The 20,359-nt window shown below is 40.0% G+C and overlaps 1 protein-coding gene across 4 annotated transcripts in view; it reads right to left on the minus strand.

Moving 5' to 3' along the window:
• The window catches only part of RELN (reelin), a 651,259-nt gene that overhangs the window by 27,305 nt on the left and 603,595 nt on the right, over positions 1 to 20,359 (minus strand). For 2 of the 4 annotated variants that reach the window (XM_077471873.1, XM_077471875.1), the window contains exons 56-63: positions 13,806 to 14,048; positions 13,099 to 13,271; positions 9,503 to 9,576; positions 9,092 to 9,253; positions 6,643 to 6,800; positions 4,229 to 4,448; positions 2,881 to 3,078; positions 2,576 to 2,674 (exon numbers count right to left, since the gene is read on the minus strand). In XM_077471873.1, coding sequence (XP_077327999.1) covers positions 2,576 to 2,674; positions 2,881 to 3,078; positions 4,229 to 4,448; positions 6,643 to 6,800; positions 9,092 to 9,253; positions 9,503 to 9,576; positions 13,099 to 13,271; positions 13,806 to 14,048 — 1,327 coding nt within the window. Of the gene's footprint in view, positions 1 to 2,575; positions 2,675 to 2,880; positions 3,079 to 4,228; positions 4,449 to 6,642; positions 6,801 to 9,091; positions 9,254 to 9,502; positions 9,577 to 13,098; positions 13,275 to 13,805; positions 14,049 to 20,359 lie in introns of all 4 variants that reach the window. The other 2 variants (XM_077471874.1, XM_077471872.1) reach the window with 1 other exon arrangement.

The raw sequence follows: 20,359 nt of genomic DNA on the forward strand, positions 1-20,359 counted from the left end.
ACTAAACCACAATGTAAGCAGTTTTGTGCATATTCAGTGTTGCCCTTTATGCTGCATTAGAACCTCTCCCTGCTGAATGGTATTCTATGTTTAATTTGTTTGCATTGGTATATGTCTCTCATGGCAGTGCCCATATACCCATGCTTTTTTTTTTTTTTTTTTTTTTTTTTAAAGAAGCTCACTAATTAATCTAGAAAAAGGCCAGGATAAAATAGCAATATGCTTCAGGGCTAGGTTTGGTGTTAAAGGACTTCCCATTGGGTTTGCATGGTATATTTATAAAGAGAGAACCTTCTGAAATGGTGTGGATTCAGGCTCATATTTCTAAATAAGCAACATGACCCATGCCTAAAGTGTCAGGACTGCAAGAATTGGTGCTCAAATGCTTGCTAAAAAAATAAACCAAGATCCCACTCTTATATAAAACTAAATTTTAATACTGCTGCACATTCGCTGCCTTGTGTCAGAACTAGTATATTTAGAAAACATAAGTTACACAACTTTTCTCCCAAGAGTCACACATTTGTCTAATTGGATTTTCCATGAAAAATGTGTGAATCTTGGGTGAACAGATCCCTAAAACTATAAAGGGTTATTCGCCTATATCTATCATGTAAATCAGATGTTTAACGTAATTGAAAAGAAACGAACTGTAGAATTTTTATGATGATAGTAGTAGTCTAATGTATTCTTAAATTCGCTTTTTTTACTGGGCCTTGAATAGCAAAGCTTCAGTTTAATTGAATTTGAGAGCATTTGTACTCTATTCCTGTGCTTTAGGGGTCCTCAAATGACCACTGGTAGCCTCTTCAGGCTCACAAAGTGTGGAAGCCCCCACACAGATTATTTCACTGTAGTTTCAAAACTATAACTCAAACACTAGAATGAAATGACCCTCAAGATACTACCTTGTACAAAATTGCAAATGCAAAACTTCCATGTAAGCTTATATCAAAATAAACAAATAGGGAAGGGGATGGGATTGGAGCTATCAGTAAGGAACTCATGATACTCTAACTCAAATTAAAAACCTGATTTTGCTCAACCATCCCAATGTCAAAAAAATGTTAATACAACTCACTGTATCCATTAGAAAAATATATGTTTATTAATACCAAAACAAAGAAAGAAAAAAACAACATTAAAATCGGTACCATTCATACAGTACCATTCCTACTGATAAAATGCCATGTCCACCTCATATATGCATATCGTTATGACCACAAGTGACAAATAGATATGTTGGCCCCGCCTCCTGGCTCGTGTTGCCACTGTGGGGGGATACATGTATGCAGGGTCCAATATGTTGGACTGGTACTCCTGCAGAAGGATGTTCACTTACAGTCCTTTTCACTGAGTGGCTTCAAACTGGAACCTGCACTTTTTGGATGTAATCAAAAGAGAGTTCATATTGAAAACAATACGGATGGATGATGATAGGGTAGCTGAGTATAGTTGAAGTTATCGCAGTGGTCCAGGGGGGTTTGATTTTCAAGGTTCTAGATGTGGGGTGTTATATAAATATAGCCACAAAGGTAAGACACTCCATACCCTGAATTACCTCTGTCACAATTATCAGGACCTGATAAGTATATCTATACTTTTCTGGATGTGGGACTTTTCCACAATTATGTGTACAATCACCTTAGATTACAATTGGTCTGCATAGGACTGGTAGCTTGAGTTTGTCATGTGACTCTATCCAACTGATCAAGCACACAGTGTGAGGGAGGTAATTCAGGAGTACGGAGTGTCTTCCCTTTGAATTTGTGGCTATATTAATATAAAACCACACATCTAGAACCCTGAATATGGAACCTCCTCTGGACCACTGCAGTAACTTCAACTATACTCAGCTACCCTATCATTATCAATCCATATAGATTTCAATATGAACTATGTGAACCTCTCTTGATTAAATCCAGAAAGTGCTGGTTTGGAACTACCCAGTGAAAAGGACTATACTTGAACATCCTTCTGCAGGACTACCAGTCCAACATATTGGACCCTGCATACATATATCCCCCCCTCACAGTGGCAACACGAGCCAGGGGGAGAGGCCAACATATCTATTTGTCACATTTGGTCATAACTATATGCATTTATGAGGTAAACATGCTTTTTTATCAGTATAAATGCTACTGTATGAATGGTACCGATTTTAATGTTGTTTTTTTCTTTCTTTGTTTTGCTATTAATCAACATTTTTTCTACCAGATACAGTGAGTTGTATTAACAGTTTTTTTACATTGGGATGGTTAAGCAAAATCATTTTTTTTATTTGTTAGAGTATCATTAGTTTCAAAACTGTACTTGTCATATTTTCTGATACTACCCTAAGGATAGAGAAGAGTGCCTTACTGTATATACATCTGAAAGCTTTTGCTAACATTTTTACATCAATGTGTTACTTTATGTTAAACAAGCCTATAAGTTTTTCTACAAGACAATAATAAGAAAATCGTGAAAGGTGGATACTTACATATCCACACAGAGACAGATGAATGGATTTTTAACTCTAGCGATGGAGTTGGAATGTTTCTATTTAATGGATATGAATATAGAAGATACTCACAGTACAACTTCTACGTGGTCCAGAGCCCACTGATCATGACCTGTTCCATTATGGCGGGGCTGCCACCATCGCAGTAGGACTCCTTTCATACGTGCTTCCCTATAACAATGCAGCAAAACAAACTTTTCAGTCAATATGTTCTATAAACCACAACTAAACATGATTTCTTTAGTTATCTTGCTGCTCTTGGTATGTTTTTTGCACAAAGAAACAGAAATATAGGGCACATTGTACATCTCCTCTTGATACATTTCATAAAACCTCTATATCAGCACATGACAATGACACTTATATACAATACTTACAGTGGAATATTGTAGGACACTCTTTGTGCTTGTATGAAATCTTTCGGCTGGTGCTGGGCAATGACTTGCCATGTTATGCCATTATTGACGCTGTACTGTAACAGTACCGCCTTGTCTACAGTGTTGGGATCACTTAGGTTGGTATTGCAGCTCTCAGTCTGGGCAATACTTCCTATCTGAAGTACGAACATGATTTTGCTATAAGAAAAAATAGAAAGTAACTTTTAGACAGTGAGTGCAGCAACCTTGAAAATGCATATCTTCCCAAGAGCTGGGTAGATTACAAATTTGGTAAAATAATGTTAATCCACAGTAACCCAGCATCGGTCAATAGGTTTGGTCAGCAATATCTTACTGTATATTAATTTTCAATATTCAGCAATGTACACCACTAGACTGACAGTTTTTGGATATTTGTCCTCCCCTCCTAGTTGTCTCTTGTTCTGTCTGTTACCTTTTCTCTGCTAATTGTTAAAAAATATTTCACTTCTTTGGCAAGAAATCTAAGGCCGCGTACACACGGGCGGATTGTCTGTCCAACTTAGTCCGCTGAACCGTGTTTCAGCGGACAATCCGCTCGTGTGTGGGCTTCAGCGGACTTTTTCAGCGGACTGTCTGACGAACAAAGTCTTACGGAATTTCCGAAATTTTGTCCGTTCAAACTTGGTTTTGTCCGTCCAAACTTGGTTTCAGCGGACAGTCCGCTCGTGTGTAGGCAAGTTGGACGGACTAAGTATGGCGCATGCTCAGAAAGGATTTACACAGCCGAAGGTTGCATTGCAGTGTATAGGACGTCGTTTTTCTAGTCCCGTCATACGTGCTGTACACGTCATCGCGCACGCTTTCAGCGGACTGTCTGCTCATCGTGTGTGGTCAAGTCCGTTCATGCAAATTTTGAACGGACTGTCTGTCGGATTGTCTGACGAACTTAGTTGACCAGACAATCCGCCCGTGTGTACGCGGCCTAACTCTCCATGCCTTCTGGTGCCCTAGAAACCATTATGATTGGATGAAGGCAGTGACTAAAGCTTGCCATAGATGGTTCTTGTTTTTTAGTTCAGCCAGTGAGATGAATAAAAAAAGAACAGATTAGTCCATCCACACAAATGACATAGATGGAGAATTCACCCTGCTGGGATATTGTATTCTGACAGTGTGACTCTCTGCTGTCAGAATGCACAGATCAGCAGCTGCAGCCACTGAGCAATAAAAGTTTCCCAACAATCAACACACTGATCAAAATATGTCCAGTTCAGCTGAAATTTCTATTTGTTTATGGCTAGCTTTAGTTGGTAGCATATCCTGTCCCATGTAGCATATATTGCCATACTAAACAGTTAGTATTTACCTTGCTCTTGTGAGATCAAGTGGTTTTGTAATGGCTTGTCTTATCTGACAACCATTGAAGTATAGAGAGTCTCCATGAGCATATGGGGAAAGCTGTCCACATCCATTTCCAATTAAACCTCCTTGAATATTCTCCCAGTTTATTTCTGTCACCTTTTCAGATTCAAAATTATCTTTAATGTAACTTGGAAGGTCATGGTTAAATATAGAGCAGTCATCACCTGTAAGTAAATATAGTAAGATGCACCAGCCTTAGTAACAAAGCTAATATGAGATTTATCTGTAAGTCAGCACTGAACAGTAATTCCAAATACATTTGCTAAGCTATTTCAGGATTAATTATTTACGTTTTCATTAATTACTGAGTCACAATCTCCTGAAGACTAGGTCTTAACCACTTAAAGACCGAGCCTCTTTTTGAGATTTGTTGTTTACAAGATAAAAACGTATTTTTGCTAAAAAATTAACAAATTGAATAACATTTTTTTCTAACACCCTAGAGAATAAAATAGCGGCCGTTGCAATACTTTCTGTCACACCGTATTTGCGTAGCAGACTTACAAGCACACTTTTTTGGAAAAAATACACTTCTTTGATTTAAAAAATAAGACAGCAGTTTAATGGTAGCTCAATTTTTTTTATATTGTGAAAGCTAATGTTACGTCAAGTAAATTGATACCCGGCATGTCACGCTTCAAAATTGCGCCTGCTCGTGGAATGGTGACCAACTTTTACCCTTAAAAATCTCCATAGGTGAAGTTTAAAAAATTCTACAGGTTGCATGTTTTGAGTTACAGAGGACGTCTAGGGCTAGAATTATTGTTCTCGCTCTACCAATCACGGTGATATATCACATGTGTGGTTTGGACACTGTTTTCATATGCGGGTACTGCTCACGTATGCGTACGCTTCTGCATGCAAGCTTATTTAACCTTTTTATTTTTTATTTTTACACTGTACTCTTTAAAAAAAAAATCGTGTCACTTTTATTCCTATTACAAGGAATGTAAACATCCCTTGTAATAGAAAAAAATCATGACAGGACTTCCTAAATATGAGATCTGGGGTCAAAAAGACCTCAGATCTCATATTTATACTAAAATGCAATAATAAAAAAAAATGAACAAATGGTGTATACATTGCGTCCTAAATCACTTGCATGCGATTGTTGCTTGAGCAATTTGTTAGACCTGCTTTGGTAAGGAGGTGGAAGGAAGCCCTGCAATCTCATACTGTACATGATCTCTTATAACTTGGAGATCTGGTTCACATCTATGGACTGTGCGTCAATGAGGACATCATTTTCACCAAAGCAGGTCTAACAAATTGCTCAAGCAACAATCACATGCAAGTGATTGACCTGGATGCAGGCAGTTTATTCGCTCTCACATAGTATGAATGCACCCCAATTAACCCTGTCTGGAGGCAGAATGATGTTCAACTTTACCCAGCCTTGAGAGCAAGTGGCCAAAGTGTCAGCCAAAGATATTACGGATACCCATCCCATCCTGAGCTGACACCTGGTGGTGAGAATCGAGAATAGCAGGGAAAAAGGTGGATAAAGAAAAGAGCCATATACACAAAGGCCTGTATTTGATCTTTATCTGGTGAGTGTATCCCCATTAGGGGATCTCTGGTGATTCACGTGGTGGATTCTAGTGGAAGACGCAGTTAAAGGGGAAGCAAGGACTCTCTCTTTTTTACACCCAAGACACTGGTTTACTGGTTTCTCTCCTTTCCTTTTTAGAACTTTGCAAGTCTATTTTTGAATATTTTTTAATATATTTTTTTATATTTTTAATATATATTCTTTACATTCTATATCATTTTTATCTGGGGGTCTATTTAAATGGATGGACTCAATTAAGCGCTGCTGCAAAAAAAAAAAGTGGTTTAAAAAAACAAAAAAAACAAACTAGCCCTTTAAGAGCTATGGGCGAAAGTGACGTTTTGACATTGCTTCCACCCTGCAACAGTATAGAGACAGGTGGAGTCAATCTTCCCCTCACTCTTCTCCATACCCAGCAAGCAAGAGCATCCAATTGCCTCCACCGCTGCCGAAGGCTCCGGTAAGCGGTAAGCGGCAGAGCGCACCAGAGTGTGCCGGGAGGGGGGCCCACTCCCGCTGCCGATAAAAGTGATCTCGCGGCAAATCTCCCAGAGACCTCTATTATCGGAAACCAGACCACTGGCTGAAGAAGAGGATACCAGAGTTATGATAGCTAGCTGCTGCCATAACAAAGATATCCCTCTTCAAAGTTAGGACGCATATTGGTATGCTGCAGTTCGGGAGTGGTTAAGCAGCACATGGACATGCATTTTCATCTAGCTCAAGTGAACAGGTAATGCTAATCAGTCTCAGAACAGGCAAGATGTGTGGATTACTTTGTCTTTTTATTATTTTACAAAAGATACCTTGGAATCCCTCGTCACATATGCAGATCGCTCCAGTAGTGCAGTATCCATGTCCACTGCAGAGTTTAGGACAGGCTTCTCCGATATAGACGTGGTCCACAGCCCAGCTCTGTTTTTCTGTCTCATCACCCTTCTGAATCCAACGGAACTGGGTAGCACTGAGAATATACAGCATTGTTTTTTAAACAAAGGGGTGTTAGGAAAGAATTCTCATTTAACAGGGATAGAAAACATTGTCCCACCCTTGCCAACCTCACTCCCACCCAGCCCACTGCTCTCAGTCTACCACTCTATACCAGTCAACAAACAATTAAGACCCCAGTCTTAGGTGACAGGTCCCAGAGGGAGAGGGAGAGGGAGAGGGAGAGGGAGAGGGAGAGAGAGAGAGAGAGAGAAGAGGAAGGTAAAAAGAAAAAAAATATCCCTGGGAGTGGAAGAGGGAAATTGGGTATCTTAAATGGATGGAAGGACCCTATTCACAATTTCTTTTTATGATAGAGGGCAATTGATCCATCCCCCTTGCAGGCTAAGCCCACGTACACACGGTCGGAGATTTTGCCAACCAAATCCGTCGGATTTTGCCCGTAGGATTTAGTCCGACGGATTATGTCCGAAACTGTTGCATACACACGGTCGGGCCAAGTTGGCGAAAAATCAGATCTTTCAGAACGTGATGACGTAATTTCGTTACGATGGGACTACATTCAGGCTAGTAGCCAATAGCTTTGATGTAGGAATTTGATCTGAGCATGCGTGGCACTTGGTCCGATGAAAATGCTCTACACATGATCGGATTAGGTCCGTCCGGCCCAGTTGATCGGGAAATCTTTCCAACATGTTGGAAAATTGGGTCGGACGGAGATTCGGACGGAATCAGTCCGATGCATACCACACACAGTCGGATTATCTGACGACACGGTCCGATAAGACTCATTCCGACAGATTCTCCGACCGTGTGTACAAGGGCTAACAGTGAGTTTATCATTTAAATTCTGCTTCACTTTATTAAAATTAAAGTATAACTAAAGTCATTTAGGTTTTTGGTTCAGTTTTTATTGCTGTCTCTGCCCCCATTAGGGGGATCAACCACTCTATTTGTTCTGCTTACTATTATCATTGAAAGTGAAAGTAAAAGGAAATCCCATATTTTGGGTTGTCCGCGGGAGAGTAATAGAGGGGCAATCTTCCAATGGGGACATGAGTTCTGGTGCCCTGGGGGTCCCCAAGAAATTTGCTTAATTTGCAGGGATTTCCTCTCACTACCTGTTTGGCTGTGGGACAGGAAGTTATAGGGAATCTCTGCAATGGGACACATTGCAGGGATTTACCAAAAAAATCACACAAGGGTTATAATCCTCCCTTGCTCTATCCAAAATGAAAAGAAAAGTTTTGCCTATAGTTCTACCTTAAGGGTCATTGTTGACAGTGGCGTCGCTAGGGTGTGGCTTTTGGGGCTATAGACCCGAATCTGGGGCCCATAGCCCGAGTGTCTGGAGGGGTCCCCAAGGGGAGGGGAGGCTCTCTGGGGACCCTGATGCAAGTGGGGGGCTCTCTGGGGACCCTGATTTTAAGGGGGCGGCTCTCTGGGGACCCTAATTTCAGGGAGGGGCTCTCTGGGGACCCTGATGTAAGTGGAGGGCTTTCTGGGGACCCTGATTTTAAGGGGGAGGCTCTCTGGGGGCCCTGAAGTAAGGGGGCTCTCTGGGGACCCTGATGCAAGAGGGGGGCTCTCTTGCGATATATACATACACACTTACGTATAATACTGTATATACATGTGTATGCCCACCCAAGCGTATGGATTTCTATACTACTCTGCTATGGGCTCTAGCCCCAGATCTTTTGTAGACCTAGCAACACCCCTGATTGCTGGCATTAAAAATGTGATGATTGGACTTTAAACCTCGTTTGTACAGGTCCCGCATCTGTTGTACTCGCCCTTTCTTGGGGCCCTCATCCCCATTTTCCTCCTTGTCTCCCTTTTCTTTTCTTTCTCTGTTTCCTCCCTCTCTGCTTCATTCCTGATATGAAGGCTATTAATGAAGACTGTTTTCCTCTAGGAGACAGCGTAGTATAGCCTGTGATATTTACCTAACCTTTACCTGATCCTCCATGGTCCTGGTAACAGTCCACTGTTATATTACTTATTATGCTTACACATGCTGTTTCTTTACAAGCCTGTTTGATGATTCCCCTGCGTGGGCAAACCATGGCTAATTATGATTTCTTGAAATTTTAATAAAAATATTGAAACAATATATATATATATATATATATATATATATATATATATATATATATATATATATATATATATATATATATATATATATATATATATATATATATATACTAACATATGTGAACACTGTACAATGCAGGACTGGATCCATCTATTTTTGTGATTATATAACATCATGGGAAGGCATGTATTATGTGGTCTGCATACCTGGAAGAGACATGATCTGGCAGTTGCAATGTTACTCTTTTCCACACTGAGCTGTTAACAGAGTTGTAGATTGTGGCTTCATGGAATTGAAATGGGGAACATCCAATGCTGTTTGAGGAGGAAGGTAAGCATTGTGTCTGGACCAGCTGCCATAAATCTGTCCTGTTATAAATAGCAAGGTGAGTGGTCATTTAATGAAATAATTGCAGTATGTATTTTACAGGAAGCTTAGATATGACATGTTTGGAACATGTATGCTACATGTAGTTTTCCTACTTTGTTTTCTATTAAAATAAATCTGTTTTAATGGAAGTTGTTGTCTTGGTCATAATAATTATACCATATCGCACAAGCTATATTTTCCACATTACATTGCTATTTGAAACTAAACTGCTGTTAGCTGTGTCTTACCTTGCATCCTTTGTGTACTCTAGCAGTACAGAGTGACGATCAATGCACGTATTCACTTCACAACCAACCACAATCTGAAATGGAAGGTTTTAAGTTTAATGAATACTGAGACAATAAACATTGTTCAAAATGAATGAAACAGACACTATGGAGACATGGGAAACAGAACCTTTCTATTGCAATATACAGCATAAGAATTATGAAGTATCATAGCATAATCTTTGAGTATTGCAGGTTAATAGTGGACACTTTTTATCATAGATGGAGCTAAAGTGCTCCTTGGCCATTCAGATAAATGTACGAGTCAGGCTGGGAAGGAGTTCTTAGGCCAACTAATATAGAGGTAAGTGACACCATAGGAGGTAGTTGTACACAAATTCCTATGACAGGATAAATTATGCTGTTGGACTGGTTATGAGCAGTGGGTTACAGACTCTTTTGTCCTCTATATGTGGGTACTTCTTACTTCTGAGAGCAGAGACTGCATGGATTAAAGCAAACATAATGCTGTAGCTGAAGCAAGCGGATTAAAAGAGTTGTGCCAGTATGCCAAGCCAACCTGTCTCTTTATGGGGGCATCACCCTGAGCAATAAAGATATCACTGATCTAAATTAACTGTGAAATGACATTGTCAGCAATGGATCGTGGTGTCACTGGTGCCACCAGTGGTAGAGTTTGGCTCTCGTCAAGATGCAGACTTAAATGTATACAGTCTTCACCAGCTCTCCCAGCAAAAAGGGTTAAAACTTCTTAGTTTTCATGTTGCAGCATGTGGTATTGCTCTACTGTTGTCAGTTGACAGCAGGTAAGCAGGTGAATTTCAAAATGATATGTCAAATATGCAATCTGGGCAGCAGCTGACAGGCAACTGATGATATTATTAAAGGACAAGCAAGGGCCCAGAATAATAAATGGGAAGATAACAATTTCCTGTTAAAATGGTGTGATAGTCATATATAAATGGCCACTTGATTTTTTTTTTTATCCCAATACAAATAAACCTCAGCAGACCCTAAAATAATGTTCCACAAATCACACATTGACCTTACTGAAAAAACAAGCTATAGACAAGGAATTGCTATTATGTGTACTTAGTTCTTGCATAATTGAATTTGTGAATCCACATAACTAACTTGACTTATTTCCTTTTTGGGTTTTATGTAAACATAAGTTAAGGTAATGCACTGTTCATAAAACATATTTATCTTATTGCAAAAACTATTTTTTGGGGGGACGGGTAGGAAAGGGTTAAAAACCCTGCTAGTTTTTGCTGCCAGAGTAACACTGCGGAAATTTAATAAAATTTTCTGCCCCAGGGATGCAATCGGAAGTTAGAGAATAATTCCTAAAGTGAGGGAAATTTTCCTCTTAGGCCGCGTACACACGCGGGGACTGTTCGCTCAACTTTGTCCGTCAAACAGTTTCAGCGGACAGTCCGCTCAAAATTAGCATGGACGGACTTGCCCACACACGACGAACGAACAGTCCGCTGAAACCGTGCGCGATGACGTGAACGGCACGTACGACGGGACTAGAAAACGACGTCCTATACACTGCAATGCAAACTTCGGCGTGTAAATCCTTTCTGAGCATGCGCGGAACTTAGTTTGACGAACAAGCCTACACACGAGGGGACTGTTCGCTGAAACAAAGTTTCAGTGGACAGTTTTTCGGAATTTCTGAAAAACTTTGTTCAGCAGACTGTCCGCTGAAACTGTCCGCTGAAAGCCCACACACGAGCGGACTGTCCGCCGAAACACTGTTCAGCGGACAAAGTTGAGCGAACAGTCCCCGCGTGTGTACGCGGCCTTAGACAGTTGACTCCATTGGAAGATTTCCCCCAGCCTCTTGTTCTGGGGACAACTGTAAAAATTAGCATTGTCCCTCTTTCTTGATATAGTATCTAACCCTAGCCCACTCTATCTGAAAATAAATAAATAAAAATGTTTTGCCTAGAGATATACTTTAATATGTTGGTCATATCAGCCAGGAACATGTATTGATAACATTTCTACTACCTACTAAAACAGACTAAGCTTTAGCAATGGTTGAAAAATAATCAAAATTACAGTGCCTTGAAAAAGTATTCATATCCCTTACATTTTTTTCCACATTTTGTTATGTTACAACCAAAAACGTAAATGTATTTTATTGGGATTTTATGTGATAGATCAACACAGAGTGGCACATAATTGTGGAGTGGAAGGAAATGATAAATGTTTTTCCAATTATTTTACAAATATGTGAAAAGTGTGGGGTGCATTTGTATTCGGCCCCCTTTACTCTGATACCCCATAACTAAAATCTTGTGGAAGCAATTGCCTTCAGAAGTCACCTAATTAGTAAATCGAGTCCACCTGTGTGTAATTTAATCTCAGTATAAATACAGCTGTTCTTTGGAGCCCTCAGAGGTTTGTTAAATCAAAACATCTTCATGTGTTAGAATGGCCCAGTCAAAGTCCAGATCTAAATCCAATCGAGAATCTGTGGCAAGACTTGAAAATTGCTGTTCAGCTGTTTTGCAAAGAAGAATGGGCAAACATTTCACTCTCTGGATGTGCAATGCTGGTAGAGACATACCCAAAAAGACTTGCAGCTGTAATTGCAGTGAAAGGTGGTTACAAAGTATTGACTAAGTGGGGCTGAATACAAATTCACGTCACACTTTTCAGATATTTATTTGTAAATAATTTTGATAATTCTTTTTGACACAAAAAATAATGGCCTGAATTTAGATATAGGGTTCCTTACCCATTATACTAAAGCTTTATGACCCCCTCTGTGACTAGCATCACCCCCACCCTCCATTCTATAGCTCTCTCTCCGTCTTATCTCACTAACTCTGCTGCTATCTTTATTACCATTGATTTGTATGTGTTTGTTTTTCTCTCTTTTTTTTCTCTCTCTCTCCTTTCCCTCAGAGATGTGTTTTATTTTTTTTAACATTCTGCTTAAAAATTTGTAAATCAGTACTGCTTGGACCTTGAAGAAGGGGACATACCCCAAAAGCTTGTTGTGAAAAATTGTATGTTAGTGCAAATAAAAAAAGTATCACAGACAGCACTCAATTTTCTCTAATAAATTTTGAAAACCATTTATCATTTTCCTTCCACTTCACAATTATGTGCCACTTTGTGTTGGTCTATTACATACAATCTCCATAAAATACATTTAAGTTTTCGGATGTAACATGACAAAATGTGGATATGATAAATTTATAATTAACAAAGGAATCATCCATTGTTCGTTCGATATAAGGTGCACTAAACTATAGTACCAAATGAAATATGAACATTCAACAGTCAGAACAAAAAACACTGATGCTTGATATGCATTACTGTTCATTTGGTATTTGTATTTGCCTTTTGAGAAAATGGAAATTGGATGCATTCTGGTAACCTTGCTTTCAGTATATTCTTTGCTGGCTGGCAGGAAAGAATACTGGGAAATGTTTGTACATGTCAATTGTTTTAAAAAGCATATGACACAACAGACAGCCCGGCCTGCTCATTCCTTGGCTTTTATGTCCAGTAACAAAAACATCTATATCTTATTGAAGAATATTGTATAAACTAATTGTAAATAAAAAGCTTACCTTAAATTGTATCATATAGCCAGGCTGTATAATGAGCTCCCTTGAGGAAAGTATATTGTGAGTTCTGTCTTTCTTCTTGTTAGGCCAGTACAAGTGAAAAGATGGGTTTCCACAGAAGCCAGCAGTTCTCACAGCATTGGGGTAAAAACTCCAATGTTCATCATGGGATGTACCTTCTAGAGAGAAAACACATCAGTCGCTTTTTGATACAAAAATTACCCAAAGCAACATAATACAATCACCCACAAACTCAATAATTGAAAATGTAACTAAAGCATGAAAATATGAGCAACGATGAGAGGTGGTAAAATGTTTATAGCAACTGTTATTTTGTCAAGTACAAGCTAGAAATTGGAAACAAAACTTCTGATTGGTTACTGCATTGCAACATGATTTCTTTGCTTTCATCTTGAAGGTCAGAGGGAAAATTTGTAGTTATGGACAAAATGTAGTTTGGTGGGGGTTTTTTCATTCAATTTTGTTTTATATGAGGAATTTGAAGTAAGACTCATTACATTTTCCAAAGCAAATTCTCCCAGATACACAATAAGCAGCAGCTTTGTTAAAAAAAAACATAAGCTCAGATTAGCCTCTAACATGGATCAAAGAGTTCATAAACATTTAGACAAAAGGAAGCACAATAAAACAAAAGATCAAATTTGGGCTGCATTGCATAATTTATAATTAGAGATTAGTGACAAACATACCATCATCGAATGTGTCTACAAGCTGGCTGGGGTTGATCTCAGCTCCTCCAATTAATATGTTATCAAGAGCCCACTGTGCACGATCAGGGCTGGGTACCACAAAACTGTTACTAATGGTAAAGGGCTGCCACCAGCGCAGACGGGTTGTGTTCGTTTGGGCTTTCTCTGGTAGAAGGATGTAATCGTATCTGACGTCCATGTACTTTTGATAGTCCATCTCATGCAGCAATGTCCAAGAGATACCTAATGAAATAGAAGCAGTGGCTAAAATATTATTCAATTCTTTTCTGCATATATTGTGCTTCAAAAGTGGAACAAAGCTATGAACATATGTTTGCATACCACAGAATGCAATAAAGATTTGCTCTAAATATAGGATTTTTTTCTACAGCTTACCTGTAAAATCCTTTTCTTAGAGTACATCACGGGACACAGAGCAGCCATAATAACTAACTGGATTATACACCACCTACTGGGAAATGGACACTGGTAAATCAACCAAACAAGAAGTCCTCCCCTATATAACTCCTCCTACACAGGATGTACCTCAGTTTTGTAGCATGCAATAAACTTCCCCCAGGGCCGGATTAAGAGCCTCATGTGCTTGGTGCTGAGGATTTTGGTGGGCCTTTTACTGGCCACCCTTCTGCTTTCAAAGAGCCTGTGCTGGCATGCGCCCAAACTCAAAAGTGGGCAGCCGCACAGGCATAACACTAGGGAAGCCTGGCATTTGATTTGCCATGTTTCTGTAAGGGCCGCGCATTGACGTGCACTCAGCTGAAAGAGTGCAGCTGCACAGGCCTAACACTATGGAAGCCCCAGACTTCTGTAAGAGCCCTGCATTGGCGTGCCCCAGGCTTCTGTTAGGACTGCTCATGCAGTGCCCATTATCAATCCCACCACCCTGCCCAGGCGGTGCATGTGGAATGCAGGGCCCGTCAGGGGAGATCTCTTCCCGTTGACCCATTGCTTTCCATGTCCTTTTTGGGTGGCTGGGCCTATATAAAGGTAGGGGCCTGGAGCTGCAGCTCCAATAGCCCCTATGTTAATCCAGCCCTGACTTCCCCGACAAGAGGGGAGGGATCCCTGTGCCCTGTGATGTACTCCAAGAAAAGGATTTTACAGATAAGCTGTAGAAAAAATCCTAATTTCTTTATCGTACATCATGGGACACAGAGCAGCCATAATAACTAACTGGGACGTTCCCAAACAATGCTTTTGAGGGGAGAGAACCCATTATGACCAAAGAAACACCATCAGAGCAACAGGATCTATATTGCTGCCTGCAGTACACTGCGTCCAAATGCAACATCCTCCTGAGTCCTAACATTCACTTGATAAAACCTAGTGAATGTATGCACTTGTAAGGCAGTCTCCTCCATTTTCTTGATGTCCACCTGGTAAAAACCCAGTGGATGTATAAACTAAAGACCAAATAGCGGTCTTGCACACCTGGACCACTGACACCTGATGGCGGATGGCCCAAGATACTCCCACACACACGGTAGTGAATCTCTTCCTAGAAGAAAATTGGATTTTGCCCTTTAAAACCATAGGCATCCTTGGTAAACTGGCAGATCCGCTGCAAACATTCAACCTGGATGCCTCCTGCCCTTCCTGGGCATTTCTGGCTGCACAAATCAGGATTCCTGACCTGTGCCGACAACTCAAGTAGACCCTGAGCGTCTGAACTACCTCTAGAGTAGGTAGCGATCTTTCTCCTGCCGACTGTGAATTAGGAGAAAAATAAAAAGGCAAGACACTGTCCTGATCCAAGTGAACACTAGAAACCTCTCTAAGCATAGATGGATTAAGACACAACATCACCTTATGATGTGAGACCAAAAATGGCTCCTTGCATGAAAGCCGCAAGCTCTGACACTCCACTTAGTGAAGTGAAAGCAACCAAAGATGCCATCTTCCGAGATAAGGGACTAACAGTCTCCCAATTGGTTCAATCAATAGCCTCTACAAAGACAGTCAAGAGCGAATCCCAGTCCCAAGGACACAAGAGTGGCATGACATGTGGGACTACCTACGCTGTATGAAGTATGAATCACGGAGTGAGAAACAGTGGCCTCTGGAAAAAATGGATAGGGATGGATAGGGATGAACTAGAACCATTAATGTTACTTTAGGCCAATCTCCTTTCCCCTACTGATTGGAGAAAGAGAAGAAAATTTCCCACTCATATTCCTGTGGGTGCCATTTCCTGGCTTCCCCCAGGAAAAAAATATTTCCAAGTCCTGTAATCAAGGTTCCCTGAAACCAGCTTCCAGCGGCTCAACAGTGTTGAGATACAGGACTCAAGACCATTAGGTCCCACTGGACTAGGAGTGTTCAAGGAGTGACCTATGCAAGCCTTGCTAAGTCACTGTACCAAGCCCTCTTGAGCTGATGCGGCTAACCCTATTATCAGTGTTACCACCTCCCGGATTCTTCGCAAAAGATGTGGGAGAATTTGAAACAGAGGGAAGGCATCAAATAAGGGAGAACTGGACCCTAAGGTGTTACCAGTGCATCTACCCCTATAGTCGATGGGACTTTCGTCCCAGAGACAACCTGTACCTTGACCTAGATACAGCTTCCTCCTGCAGAAATGTATCAAAGGAAAATATGGAACAGAGTGCTTCCTGAACAAACATTAATGAGGTATATTGACATTGGCACATTTGCATTTTCAGAAAGTCCAGTACTGGGCTGTGAGCTTTGTGAACCCTCTGGGCTGTGGCCAGCCCAAAGAGCAGAGTCACAAAAATAAAAAAAGACGACTTTGCATTGTCATTTGCAAAAAAAAACCCTGACGAGCCTGGAAAAAAACGGCACATGAAGATATGCGTCATTGATGACTATGGACTCTGAAATCTACCTCTCGCAGAGGTTAACACTAAATGGATAGAGCCTATCTTAAACAGAAGGATGTCCAGCAGCTTAAGCTTTAAGCTAGGCCTTATGTCCCCATTTGGTTTTGGGAACGGTTGAGGGTTTTTCTTTAATAATGAGCCCATACATTCTGATCCAAGAGTCAAATGCAAGGCAAAAAACTGATGACTCTGTGGCAGACCTCGAAGGCCAAAAGAAACGTACCTACCTACCAAGCTTTTGCTGGCTAAAGATGGAGCAAAAAAACACTACAGAAACTGCCCTAAGATCTTCTGGCCTAAGATACTCTCAAAAACACAGCAACCAGATGCCTCCCTCACACAGGTGGGGAAAAGCTTACAGCATCTGGTTTTCCCGGGCAGTCTCACCTACATAATCAGGCTCGATCCTGCTTAGGCTTTGATCAACAGAGTTTAGGCATGATCAAGGTGATGCGGCCATAGTCCATCTGATGAAAAATGAATGCATTGGGAAAATACTGCAATGCCAAACCCTACAGTGATTTAGATGCATCTGACACCACTGTCCATCGGGGGACATGGACACCGCCAGATCATTGAACCTGAGAGCGGTGCACCTGCTTCCCCCCCGCTGCCTCTCTTTTCTGGAACCATTTAACTGGTATAACAGGTAAATTACATAGCAACTATATTAGCCAACCTAATATACAGTCTTCCAAGGATGCATGCCTAAAAACAATGTTAGTTTACTGCTACGCAACCCCTCACGCATGTAAGTATGCAGGTACCTAGACAGGCCGTTATGTAGATACCTAAGTATGTAAATGCAGGTATACAAGTATTCTTGTCATTCATGCATTTATGTATGCAGTTTAAGGCAAATAAGTACATATGTATGTACTCCCAGGCAAACAAGCACATATGCATGTAATCCCAGGAAAACAAGCACATATGCACGTAGTCCCAAGCAACCAAGTACACATGCCTGTAATCCTAGGCAAACAAGCAAATATGCATGTAGTCCAAGGCAACCAAGCACATATGCATATAATCCCAGGCAAACAAGCCGATATGCATGTAGTCCCAGCCAACCAAGCACATATGCATGTAATCCCAGGCAAACAAGCATATATGCAACGCTTATGGTGTGCCTTTGATATTCCACATGTGAGTGAAATGCAGTGAAATTTTATGAGATTAAAGTGTGTGAAGGTTTTACACTATAGGGAGCTGTGCATTTGCCTCTGACTGACACCTGATGATCTATCACTCTTCATCCCTGTGAAAAGAGGGTTTAAACCACTTCAACCAACGTTTTGCCTTTTTAGGCAGAGTGTGTCATTCTCCTTAGGGGATAGTTTTATAGTTATTTCTTATTAAGGTAAAGCTGGAGGTGCAGTTTGCACTTTGTGATTCCCCGCTTCCATCTGAGGTTTGTCTTGCCCCGCTTTATTAATCATTAAGGATGTAGGGAGTGGTGTTTTATTTTAGCTTATTCTGCTTCTCCGGCTGATTTACTAATTATCCTCTCTCTTCTCTCCTGTACCTGGTCATATGTGTACTTCTCACTTCCGGGGTCACGTTTGTAATGTTTACCTCGAGATTTGACCTGCGCACGGGAGTAGTTTTTATTGGCTATTGATCAGCGTTACTAGTATAAAAGCGGCCGTTTGACGTCACGCCGTCACCGCTGATGAAGTCCCGCCTACCCTTTGGGGACGCAACGCGTACGGACCATGTGACATTAGCCGTGACGTCACCCGCTTGTTTACAACGCTGATCCGTGTATGGATGTCTATCGATTGTGTTAAAGTCCTGTCTGTAACTTGGCACTGGAGAGCAGTGCCATATCATGTGAGTTTATTATTTTATTGTGTCTTTTCTAATAAATTTTGAAATGGAGAGCACTAGATGTTGTCCTTTTATGTTTTCACATACATATTACAGAATTATGCTGGTATATGGGATATGAGAAGGATTAACTTCCGTAGCACCTGTATTTGAATGCTGATGTCTGTGCTTAATCCCTGGTGCGGAAATGCCTTTTTGACCTGTCTGACTTGTCAGGGGTCCATTGCTTAAGGTGAGAGTCCATCTTATCCATTGGTAGAAGGGATCACATCATCACTTTTTTCTTTGCTGAAAGAAGACTCCCTGCACTTGCGGACTCTTGAAGCTTACCTTATCTATCCTGCATTTCGTTTATTTATTTATTAACATTATAATTTTGTGGATTGTGTTTTATTATCTGCGCTGTACTGTTGTATTTAAATTTCTATTGTGGGATTTGGTATTTTGACCTATAGTATTCTAGCCGCAGTATCTTAGTACGAGTTTTATGTATATTTCTATTTTATTTTATATGTTTAGCGCTGGTTGATTTGTCTTTGAGATGTATCGCTTTCCCTGATACTACAAATATAATGCTTTATTATTCCTTTTTTAAGGTATGAGTTCTGGGAGCACAACAGTGGCACAAGAAGGAAAGCACAAAATAGAACTTTAGTGGGAGAACACTACATTAGTTATGTCATCGCTGGAAGAATGAACTATCATTTAATTTTATATATATATATATATATATATATATATATATATATATATATATATATATATATATATACATATACACAGTACAGACCAAAAGTTTGGACACACCTTCTCATTCAAAGAGTTTTCTTTATTTTCATGACTATGAAAATTGTATATTCACACTGAAGGCTTCAAAACTATGAATTAACACACGTCCAATTATATACTGAACAAAAAAGTGTGAAACAACTGAAAATATGTCTTATATTCTAGGTTCTTCAAAGTAGTCACCTTTTGCTTTGATTACTGCTCCGCACACTCTTGGCATTCTGTTGAATGCCAAGAGTGTGCTGAGCAGTAATCAAAGCAAAGGGTGGCTACTTTGAAGAACTTAGAATATAAGACAAATTTTCAGTTGTTTCACACTTTTTTGTTCAGTATATAATTGGACATGTGTTAATTCATAGTTTTGATGCCTTCAGTGTGAATCTATAATTTTCATAGTCATGAAATAGTCGTGGAATTCTATATATATATATATATAATATATTTATATATATATATATATATGTTTTGACATTTATATATTTTGATTGATATACCACATAGGACACATTATGTGACATATTATTTCCAACAGTTAGTCTGCCAACACCAATCAACACCATATTTATATTGCTTTATTTGTGGGAACACATCCGGTGATGCAACAGCTAGTTATTTATTGTTTGTACACTATTAGTTTATTTTTTGGTTTGATTCCCATTTGGGTAGTGCAGAGGTATACTGACACTTTTTAATTTGACCCTATGGGGTTGATTTACTAAAACTGGAGAGTGCAAAATCTGGTGCAGCTCTGCATAGAAACCAATTGGCTTTCAGTTTTTTTTTTTGTCAAAGCTTAATTGAACAAGCTGAAGTTAGAATTTGAATCCGATATTGCACTCTCCAGTTTTAGTAATTTAACTCTTGTATATCTTGCTTAAGATTTGTTCAACGTTTTATCCTAAATTATTTTTGTTTGGTATCAGTTGTAACCATTGGGGCTAATTTACTGAAACTGGAGAGTGCAAAATCTGATGCAGTTCTGCATGGTAGCCAATCAGCTTCTAACTTCAGCTTGTTCAATTAAGCTTTGACAAAAAAAACAACAACTGGAAGCTGGTTGGTTTCTATGCA

This window comes from Lithobates pipiens, unplaced genomic scaffold (assembly GCF_037356315.1).
Source record: "Lithobates pipiens isolate NorthernLeopardFrog02 unplaced genomic scaffold, aLitPip1_a1.2 Scaffold_8, whole genome shotgun sequence".
Taxonomy (NCBI): Eukaryota; Metazoa; Chordata; class Amphibia; order Anura; family Ranidae; genus Lithobates; species Lithobates pipiens.